Source organism: Zootoca vivipara, chromosome 8 (genome assembly GCF_965207765.1).
Source record: "Zootoca vivipara chromosome 8, rZooViv2.hap1.1, whole genome shotgun sequence".
Classification (NCBI taxonomy): Eukaryota; Metazoa; Chordata; class Lepidosauria; order Squamata; family Lacertidae; genus Zootoca; species Zootoca vivipara.
This window is the reverse complement of record NC_142591.1, coordinates 21,529,651-21,540,880: the sequence shown is the minus strand read 5'-3', so window position 1 is coordinate 21,540,880 and position 11,230 is coordinate 21,529,651. Positions and strand designations below refer to the sequence as shown.

The 11,230-nt window shown below is 43.8% G+C and overlaps 1 protein-coding gene across 2 annotated transcripts in view; it reads right to left on the bottom strand.

Moving 5' to 3' along the window:
• Positions 1–8,196: 8,196 nt before the first annotated feature.
• Positions 8,197–11,230, bottom strand: part of TNFRSF11A (TNF receptor superfamily member 11a) — a 33,269-nt gene continuing 30,235 nt past the window's right edge. The window contains exon 10 of one of the 2 annotated variants that reach the window (XM_035125425.3): positions 8,197–9,351. In XM_035125425.3, the coding sequence (XP_034981316.3) occupies positions 8,939–9,351 (413 nt within the window). In that variant the 3' untranslated portion in view covers positions 8,197–8,938. The remainder of the gene's footprint in view (positions 9,352–11,230) is intronic. The other variant, XM_035125426.3, reaches the window with a different exon arrangement.

Genomic DNA, 11,230 nt, shown 5'->3' with positions numbered 1-11,230 from the left:
GTTTATGCTTCCTCAGATGTTTGTTAGCTTCCCATGTTCAATCCTGCTTCCTGTTTCCCTTCCTGCCCTCTGCTGGTTTCCTGTGTCTTATATTTAGATTGTAAGCCTCTTTTGGAAGGGACTTGTTGGACCTGTTCTCTGTGGGAAATACAAGGGCATACGGATGGTGCTGCTTCCATCAGGCTTTCCCCTATCTCAATCCACAGGATTACACACTCCCAAGAAGTGTATCTTTGGTTTCTAACAACCGAGGTGGTCCTATCTTGTTAAGCAAATGGCTCATGATGATGACAAACAATAAATGCACAACCTCATGAGGGGATGTTGTGTTTTCTTGTGGAAATGTTCTCTTAGTAGTGCAGTCCTATATCTGCGTGTCTACCCAGAAATAAGATCCAGTGAGTTTAATAGGGCTTATTCCCCGTGTAGGAAAAGAATAGACTGCCAATATTATAATGGCATTTGGAATACTGTGTCCAGTTCTGGGCAGCTCAGCTGAAGAGGAAAGGGATGGGGAGGATTGTGACATTTTTATAGGGAATCAATAAGGGAAAGATGGGAGGAGACAATACACAGTGAAAGAGAAATGAAACTTAAAACTAAACTGCTGTGGCAAATGTGAAATGAAAGTGAAGCTCAGAGCTCAGTGCTTAGTTTGAAGTCCACAGCAAAATCTCAGCCAACGAAAGCATAAGTGGATCTTTGTGATTGCAGTCCTGAATATCTTCCCTTGGAAATAACTTCCATATGGGTCAACAGGACTTGTATGTTCATTTAGGTATATTCCTTTACAGTGCAAAGCCTGTGTATGTTTGCTCATAAGTTGAAGTCTCATTATGTTTAGTTGCACTTGCTACTAGTAAGTAAGTAAGTAAGTAAGTAAGTAAGTAAGTAAGTAAGTAAGTAAGTGTGCTTAGAATTGCACTCCTATGATCACGGTACAAATAGAAACCAAAATGCGCCCGCCCGCCCATCACTACTCCCAAGTAAATGTGATGCGATTTTATCCAAACAGCCTGCATATTTCCTCAGAAAACAAGCCTTACTAACAAGAAAAAGGGGTTTGCATCTGAGTAAGTGGGTACCCAGCACATGTGTGTGATATTGTGTGTTGTGCACATGATGTCACATGGTGTGGTGGGGCCCGTGGAGCCTTTTTGGAGGGCGTGATGGGTCCTGTCAGACTTTCCTGCAGCTGTGATTAGCCCAGTCAGGCTTTGGCATACCATATGACATCATGCGTGCACCACATTGGGTCGCCTGGCTGGGCACCCTCAGTAAACATTTTGTGGGTGCCTTGGCACCCAGGGCCCCCCAGAGATGGTCCCTATGGCTGAGAAGTGTGAAAAGTCAGTTTAGTTCCTTCATGGTATAGGAAAGTGTAGTTTTTCATTAACATTTGAACCAGATTTCTCCCTCATGCCTAGCAAGGAAATGCCAAGAGTGCAATTGTCTTTTATTTACTAGGGAAAAGCAGTGGGAGGGGAAAGAGGGTCCACCTTTTGCCTGATCCAATGAGGGTTTGCAACACTCAGCATTATCAGTGGTGCTGCCAGGTTTCAAGATGTCATGAGAAAGGGCTCCTCCCACCGCCACAGGGATGTCGATTGTTTATTCCTGGTGGTGATTACGGAATTATTTGCGCAACATTGAATTGCAGTTATGTGTGACTGAAGGAAAGACACTCTGTACATACTTAGAGGCACTCACAGAGGCTTAGAGGGAACTTCAAGTACGCAACAAATAAAAGGTATAATTCAATAACAGCAAGGTGCTCGACGTGACAGCACTCTTTCTCACAGTTTTCTGGGTTCTTGAAGCTATTTACAAAAGCACACACCTTTTGCTCCCATGGGTGTAATTTTGTTCCAAAGAGAACTCCAAATTCATTTGTGAAATGCATACTTTGTTTTTGAAGAGAATCGGGAGTAGGTGCTAGAAACCGGGCAGATAAGCTCGACTAGGAAAATGCTGAGGCAGTTCGGGCCAGTTGCAGTATCCAGTCGAAGGTTGTTGAGTGCAGAAAAGGCGTCCCCTGAGCTCTGCGGCAGATGAAAGAAACGGCAGATGTTCCACTAACATACATGGTTTTAAATGGTGCATGCCTCGGTTGCATTCCTGAGGTAACTGGGACACAGATGTAATCCCAGTGAGGTACCAAACTCCAGCTCATCATTATAGCTTTTGGCTTGTTAGTCACATGCATTCATCCAGATGTCCCTGGAAATTGTATAAGTGCTTCTTATTTCTTAAAGAATGCTTCGAAAGGCTCATGAAGCAATCTGCTTTATTAAAATGCATTTGCTTGTAGGTGATTTTATTTGCTCACTGTACAGCAAACCACGTTTGGTTTCTACCTACCCCCCCCCCTCAGGAACCAAAATAATCACTGGGCTACAACAAGATCCCAGTGAAGGAGAGGTTGAAACATTTGGGGCTTTTTAGTTTAGAAAAAGGGACGCGGGTGGCGCTGTGGTGTAAACCACTGAGCCTTGGGCTTGCCGATCAGAAGGTCGGCGGTTCGAATCTCTGCAACGGGGTGAGCTCCTGTTGTTCGGTACCAGCTCCTGCCAACCTGGCAGTTCGAAAGCACGTCAAAGTGCAAGTAGATAAATAGGTACCGCTGTGGCAGGAAGGTAAACAGCATTTCCGTGTACTGCTCGGGTTTCGCCAGAAGCAGCTTAGTCATGCTGGCCACATGGCCCAGAAAAACTGCAGACAAATGTCGGCTCCCTCGGTAAACGGCATTTCCGTGCGCTGTTCTGGTTTCGGTATTCCGTTGCGCCAGAAGCAGCTTAGTCATGCTGGCCACATGACCCAGAAAAACTGTCTGCGGACAAACGCCGGCTCCCTTGGCCTGTAAAGCGCGATGAGCACCGCAACCCCAGAGTCGTCTGTGACTTGACTTAACTATCAGGGGTCCTTTACCTTTTAGTTTAGAAAAAGAGAAAGTGGGGAGACATGATAGAAGTGTATAGAATTATGAATAGTGTAGGGAAATGGGTAGAGAGAAGTTTTTCCTCCAAATAGTACAGTAGTGTTGCAAATTAACAGGCTGAAAGGAAAATACCACGCTGTTGCAAGAAAAGAACAAAGGAACATTTATTGTCTTTGCTGGCCAGACAGACAGACACAGTGGATTAACATCCAAAAGGACTGAGCACCCTCCCAAAGAAGGGGGCTTCCTAATATACTTCCCCCTTATCTGTGAAGACCATACATATGCATGGAGTACCTTCCAGTCATTTGGGATAACGCCCTACTATGATTCCATATAAGGACTCTGGTTAATTGCATATTAATTAATTAAGCAAGCAAGCAAAGGACTCTTTGAGCACCTTCTTGCAGCACATGGGCCTCTTCTCTATTATGCATACACTTTGGTATGTGGTGAACAAGGTAAGGAGTAAGGCCGTACCTTAAGGACAGAATGTCTCCTGATACAATGGGGCAACTCTTTGGTGCAAGATTAGCTGCAGGTCTCTAATTGCCACATTCCCTCCCTTTTCAAGAAGTTTAGGAAGTGGCTTACATTGAACTGGAGACCTGCCAGCACTATATCTGGGTCCTTTGAGTAACCCTGGAAAGAAAGATTCAAAAGCACACACAGGATTATGATAAGCATTATTCTAAGGATCTGTGGACACCTAGGAATTGATTCAATCCTATCGGACGATCAGGGACCCTTAGAGTAGTAAATATGGAATCTGTCAGTGGCTTGCTGACTGGGGTGACTAAAAGAACAGTAACAAGCACATTGGTATGTTAGGGGGTGGTGGAACAGACAGGGTGTATGTGTGAACTACAGGTTCACTAGGCATAGACTGGAATTCTCTTCGGCCGTGTTGCCTTTCACCTCAAGATGTATTTCCACCAATCATATACATCAGTACAACCTAGGGTTGGGGTTTTCTTTCAGCTAGAACTCACAGGAACTCAGTTCCGGCACCTCTCAGGTGGGTGCCATTGCCATTATAGGAGAACAAGGGCGAGTTCAGGCATCTCTTTTTCTGGAAAACTAGCACTGCGAAGGGTCATCCACTGAAGCTGGATGTTGAAAGAACCAAGGCAGACAAAAGAAATTGCTTATTCGTACAGTGCATCTCTGGAAAAAAAATGAAATTCTCTCCCACAAGGTGTAGTTATTGTTGTCTGTCTTGGGAGACAATGGAGGATTGCTTGTGCGCAGTGCATAGCACCCACTAATCTGGATGGCTTTAAAACGGGGTTAGGCAAAGAGGATTACATTGGCTAATTTTCATGATGCCTATATGTTCCCTCCAGGATCTGAGGCAGTGTGCTGGGAATCACAAGAGTGGAAAGTGCTGTTCTGCTTGCATCCTTATTTGTATGCATCTGGTTGGCCATGTTAGAACAGTATGTTGACTAGGCAGGGGAGGGGGGTTCTTTGAGGTTTTGTTTATTACAATCAAGCAACATATAATATAAATCTTGTGAAATAAAATTTTAAAAATAGATGGGTCTTTGGTCCGATCCAGCAGGGCTCTCCTTATGTTTACAGAGACTAGATGAGAAATGAAGGTGATCCACTACTGTGCACCGTTCCTGCATCAAGTGGTAATTAAAAACAACAACAATGTTTGCTTTTCTTCTGCTGCTGAGGAGTAGATGAGCTCATACCATCTGGTGTTAAAGACAGATGAGCGCTTAGGGCTGGCTTTCTGTTTTTACAGCCTTTTTTCACAGAGATTTTTTTCAGAGAGAGAGGTCTTAAGGTATTTTTGTGCGTGCAAGAAATGTGGACCAGGAACTTCTAAAAGAAAAGCCATGCCAGCCTGTCTCAGCAAAGCAAATCAAAGCACTGCTTTGCATAATCACTGAGCTCGATGCTAAACAAATCCAGTCCCTCCCAAAGAATCCAGTTCCAAGCACTTTCCATTTGTTAAAGCAAAAGGTTGTAAACTGAGCAGGCAGAGACACTGTTTTCTGCACTGTGCTTTGTCCCAACCTTTTCCATAATGTTCAGATAGAGATGCCAATCTGAGCATCAACTGAGCCCAACTTCTCTGACAATGATAGTTTTTTAAAAAAAGGATGGGGTCTGTTTTTGAACACTTTTTAATTCCCTTTTTAACACAAAGTTTCAAAGATGCAAATTGAGAAAATTTATCAGCATCTTAGTGTGAATTTATCTTCATATACACATTTTTGTATACAATCCTCCTCAATATATGCATTTTTTACGAAGAATGCAGTTTGCGTGTTCTTTCCTGTAATATATGCAACTATACACAGACTTTAGCACTAGTATATGTATTCTTGTGCCCGGAGTGTTGCATTGCAAAATTCGGATAAGCCTGAATTTCAAAGGGTGGCTGTGTCTTGATTCACAGAATCTTTTAGAAAGTGGAAAGTAGGTAAGTAGGCTTTTAACTTCAAACTGAATTTAATTCTGCCCCCGCCCCCAATCCCTGGCAGTTTACATCTGCTAAATTTAAAGATGGAGCGTGAGAGGAGCTAACATTCAAAGGCAGCACTTCCATGTGCTTGGAAGTTTCATGTGGTACAAGTTTCCTGAGATAGAAAAAAATGTACCGGCTCTGCAAATATCACTAGCTATTAATCATTTCTGCCTCCATCCTTGTGAGAAATGCACAGGTTTGTTGGAAAGATGAAGAACAGAGAAAGAAACTAGGTGGTGCTTACTTTTTTTCTATTTTTAAAGAAGAAGAAGAAGAAGAAGAAGAAGAAGAAGAAGAAGAAGAAGAAGAAGAAGAAGAAGAAGAAGAAGAAGAAGAAGAAGAGGAGGCGGCAATGCTTTTGGCCATGTCATAGAAAACTGAAAATCCTTAGAATTTCACCTCCCCCCCCCCCCCGCCCCAGCAGTCCCCAAATATCCCATCTTCATCTTTTGCGGGGAACAAGTAGGTCAACGAAAAAACAGAGGGGCGATTCAGCATGCTTTTTGCATACCGCAATGGCTCAGTGCCTCTGGCTGTTAACCAGAAGGTTGGTAGTTCAAGCCCACCCAGGGAGGATTCCTGCGTTGCAGGGGGTTGCTCTAGATGACCCTTGGTGTCCCTGCCAGCTCTATGATTCTATGAAAACAGTATTAGAAACTCCTCTTCTTGAAATGTTGTGAAGCAAGGCATAGTTTCCTCTCTAATAATTATTGATAGGCTAACCCTTTCTCTTCACCCATCGCCTCTTTTCTATGAAATGCTTCTTGCGTTGAGATCCATAAGGGTATCATCATATATAACCTAGGTTTTTTATCTACTCCAGACTCTCAAAATGATTTTTAAACTCCAAATATAACCTTGTCATACCACAGATACCCATCCCCTCAGCAAGGCATATTTTCCTTCTTCAGTACCTAATGCCGCTGTCTCATATTCACATGAATAGGAGGGAGGGATGGAGAGAGGCATTCAGTGCCAATGTCCTCCCCTTTTTTTAGGGCATTAAAGTGCATGGTAATGAATCAGCTTCATCAGCTGAGGAGAAGAAGAAGAAGAAGGCCAGCAGAGGGCAATGTGAGTAGTCTTGTGAGCATTTTTGCTCCTGGACTGATGGTAGTCTGCAACAGAAGGGTTTACTTTACGCAGCCAGTGGATGGCGACCCAGTCTTGGCAGAAAACTCTTCCTTCTCCCTATTAAGGTCAGGGCAATTTGAGTCCTGTAATATGGGCAGTTCCTTTAGGCCTGTAGTTTGAGGTTCTTGTACAGGGTCTTAAGAGGCTCCTCTGAATAATAGGACCCTCCAAGTTTCCCTATTTCCCAGGGACAGCCCTGGATTTACATAAGCCATTCCGGTTTCTGATTTGATCCCGTAATCTCCTGCTCAGGACGCCCCTCTTCGTCGGTGAAATGTTGGAGGGTATGGAGTTATGTGACCCGCAGGCCAGGGAGATAAGTAACTATACGACTTTTAGAAGACATCTGAAGACAGCCCTGTATAGGGAGGTTTTTAAATGTTTAATGTTTCATTATGATTTTATATCTGTTGGAAGCCACCTAGTCTAACGGGATAGTGGTGGGGATTTGATGAGTGTTGGGTGGCTTGCTTGCAGGAGAGGCTGCACATAAGGTTGCTGAGCACCATGGCACAGCCGTGTGTGTGTGTGTGTGTGTGTGTGTGTGTGTATCTGTGTATCTGAAAGGAAGCAGGGATAATACCTGAAGGAGCATTTCCACACTCAACATTTAGCCTAGACACTGAGATCTAACTCCAAGGGCCTTCTGGCAGCTCCCTCACTGCGAGAAGTGAAGCTACAGGAAACCAGGCACAGAGCCTTCTCAGTAGTGGCACCTGCCCTGTGGAACACCCTCCCATCAGATGTCAAGGAGATGGTATCTTTAGGAGACATTTGAAGGCAGCTCTGTATAGGGAAGCCTTTTAATGTGCACTGTTTTATTATGTTTTTATATATGTTAGAAGCCACCCAGAGTGGCTGGGACAACCCAGTCAGATGGGCAGGATTATTATTATTATTATTATTTTATGGAACAGGACGTCCCTATCTTGGAGGGTATGGAATAAATCTCTTTTTATAAAATGTTTCCTCATTTTTGTTGATTGTTACTGGACCCAGCAACATGATACCCACAGACGTTCAGAAAAGAACTGGGGCAAGGAAAAGGCTAGTGGGAATTTTAAAATAACCAAGGCTTGGGAAGAGGAGGAGTTGGAGTCAAATGCAGCTGGTAGCCCCCTTCCTTGGTTATCTGGCGCCCTACCCATCAAACTTGATGGAACAATATTAGCTACAAATAAACTATGGCTGACAGTCTGTGCTAAAACGATGTTTAAGATTTTAAAATTCAGAATCAGAGGCTATGCAGCAAATGAAATATTGAGCAGTGGAGCTGTTCTGGAAGAAAACCCATTATGTTCTGCTCAAACAAACCAGTCTTCTCCAAGGCTGAGCTCATGGTTCTGTAAGTTTGCACCAGAAACCAGCTGAACAGAGCAGAGATTGGCAGAAGCCTGCAATAAGCCAACCAAGCCTAGACCCAGAGTAGCTCTTGCAAACCCCTTTAAAAACTGGATTTGCTTTTAAAGGACAAGGTGGTGAATGGACATTTAAATAAGAAAACTAAACCAGTGGCATCTTCCATAGCTAACGTTAACCTCAAGCCTATCAAATGGAAAAAACACACGACTCCTGTTCAAGAGACGGAAGGGTCTTGTCAGTTGCGGTTCTCTGAGGTCATCCTTTCTCCAGTCTTAAATTCAGTTCTCCATATTTATGCAGCAATTCATGATTTTACAAAAAAAAAACCTTATAAAGATTCTTCAGCATTTTAGTGCAATCTTCTAATAAACACATTTTTGCCTGCCATTTTGACTAATTGCCCATTTTTGCAAGCTGTTTCTCCTGATATCGTGCATTTTTATATGTTTCCGCACAAAGGTATTTATTTCTATACACATTCCCCGCCAAGATAAGCATTTTTGTAAACATTATTTGGTTGGAGAACTGAAGTGCACCATTTAGGTAAGTGCGGATTTTGAAAGAGGGCTGCGTTGTGGTTCTCCTATTGTTCCGGAAAGTGCAAATTTGATTAATTCAACTTTAAAAGCAAACTGAACCGAGTTTCTCCCTAACAGCTGGTCTACCATTCTAACAAAATGCAAGACCAGAGACGTTTGCAATATGTACAAGATGCTCAGGAGCTTATTTCCCAGGGCATTCGGAACAGCAGCAATGCCTCTTGTGCCTGAATTCTGAAATATTCAGCTTGTTGTGAGAGACGTACCCTATAGCACCAAAGCGTACTGAAGTTTCCTGCTTCCTTTTATAGCAGAGGGACCATCATCCAGAAAAGGCCCTGCTTCTCTGTCAGCCGCAGCGTTCTGATGACGACGACGAATTAAAAGATTGCTACCCAGCTGCTGTTTGCTAGGACACATCCAGTCATCGTGTCCTTTTGACCAAATGCCAGAAACCAGCAATTCAGGCCTTGGTTCCTATCAGTGCAATGGTTGCTTTAGAAACTGCCCTGGCTTTCCCTCCTCTTGCACGGGCGGTGTGGCCTCATTATAGAAAAGTTTCGTGTTCTGACTCTCACGCATCTCTTCTTGAGCTATAGGCCCAGCAGTTCTCTTGTAGTCTCCCACAATGCTCGGTGGTTCATCTCCCACACTGTGATACGAATTCATCTCAGCACATTTTTCCTTATATTGGCGAGCGTTGCCCGCAAAGGTCTCACAACGGTCCAGATTTTCCTCTTGCACTGGGCTGCCCAGGCTGTCGTCACTTGATCCGGGAGACATGGACCCTTCTTGGGAATTCTGACTCACGTAGACGACGATGATTTCACCTTTGAAATTCATCACTTGCCCACTTGAAATGAATGTAGAGTTGCCATTTCCAGTCACATTTCCTAGACAGGGTGTTTGAACAGGAGGAGGAGGAGGAGAGAGAGAGACAGACACACATTTTCCCATTAATATATGGGCACTGTAAGGAATTTACAGTGCAAGAGTTTACAATTGCAGGCGATCAATCAAGATCCAAAGTAACAGATGCAGAAGGAGACAGGCCAATGCAGCTTGAGCTAAAAAGCTGTTTTCATAAGGGAATATTCAAGTTTCTGGAAAACCTCTATTTCAGATGGCAACTGTAAGGCTCCCGCAGATCAATGATAACAGCCTTTGCAACTGATACTGACAAGTGGTTTACGCTGCACCAGAACAAGCAGCGACCTGTAGCCTACTATTGAAACCAAAAGTTTCCATTTAGCGTTGATCCATTAGACCAGATGTTTATATGGCAAGTGATAAGTTTAAAGGGCAGTGATAAATGTCTAATACGGAAAAAATCAAGAGGGAGGGGTAAGCTTTGGGCACCCCACTCCCGGTCTAGAGGCTTCAGACTTCTGCAATCTTCACTTTGTTTACTTAAGGCAGGGGTGGGAAAGCTGTGGCTTTTTCCAGGTGTTATTGGACTACAACTCCCATCATCCTCAGCCAGCGTAATCTATGGTGGGCAATGATAGGAGCTATAGTTTAGTGACATCTGGTGTGCCAAAGGTTTCCCACCCTTGAGTCAGAGGAACGGAGGGGGCAGAGAGGCTACAGGTTTCTATGAGCCATGTTCCTGTACAGAGCATCTTTAAGATGCTATGGATCATGGGAGCTGTCAATCAACTTTACAAGATGCATCACACATGTGTGGAGGGATCCAAGGTCAGGTCCCCAGAAGCCTGCAAGCTTCATGCCACAAAAGGGGTCTTTCTAGCCTTTGATAAACAACGCAAAGTGGTAGAAGAACAAACTAAACAAGCTACAGATTGTGGTACCTGATCAGAAATGAATCCATGGATAATTCCTGTCTCTAATAGGCTCGGAGTTTACGAAGAGATGTGTGCTAACATGGTTTTTTTAAAAAAGGTAAAGGACCCCTGGACAGTGAAGTCCAGTCAAAGGCGACTATCGGGTTGTGGTGCTCATCTCGCTTTCAGGCCGAAGGAGCCAGCGTTTGTCCACAGACAGCTTTCCAGGTCATGTGGACAGCAGGACTAAACCACTTCTGGCACAACGGGACACTGTGATAGAAACCAGAGCACAGAAATGCCATTTACCTTCCTGCCACAGTGGTACCTATTTATCTACTCCCACTGGCATGCTTTCGAACTGCTAGGTTGGCAGGAGCTGGAACAGAGCAATGGGAGCTCACTCTGTTGCGGAGATTCGAACCACCAGCAGGGCAAAATCTTTAAAGCTACAACCTCTGAAAGCAGTGGGAATTACTTCTAGGTAAATGTATGTAAACTGTTTTGGATCCTAGAACTCTTTTTAATCCATTGCATCATAGGATAACTGTCAAGGCATATAATATAATGGTTGTTTTTCAAGAGTTCACATACAGAACAAAAACAAAAACAACTGTGACTAATGCTTTCATCTGGTGAGTTGAAAATCTCAGTTTGTAATTTGTGAAGGGATTTTCTTTTTATTCCTTCACCACCATCACCATAACATTTGGCCGGCCAGCTAACTAGCCAGGGCTGGAGAGTGCCAGAAAATGGGTGGAGAGAAACCACTGCCACCAGCATGTGACTGTGTTGGGTCTAGACCATTTCCAGAATCTCAGGAAAAAACAAAAGTTCCTGGCTCATTCATATCATCCTTAAATTAACTGCAAGATTAATAAGCAGGGCAAGCCTTACTCTAGGCTCCTCCAGACTGTCAGTATTTTGTAGGAGGGATTCAAGTGTGTATCGGAACATTAGATTTGCACCATAAAGTGGATTAAAGGGC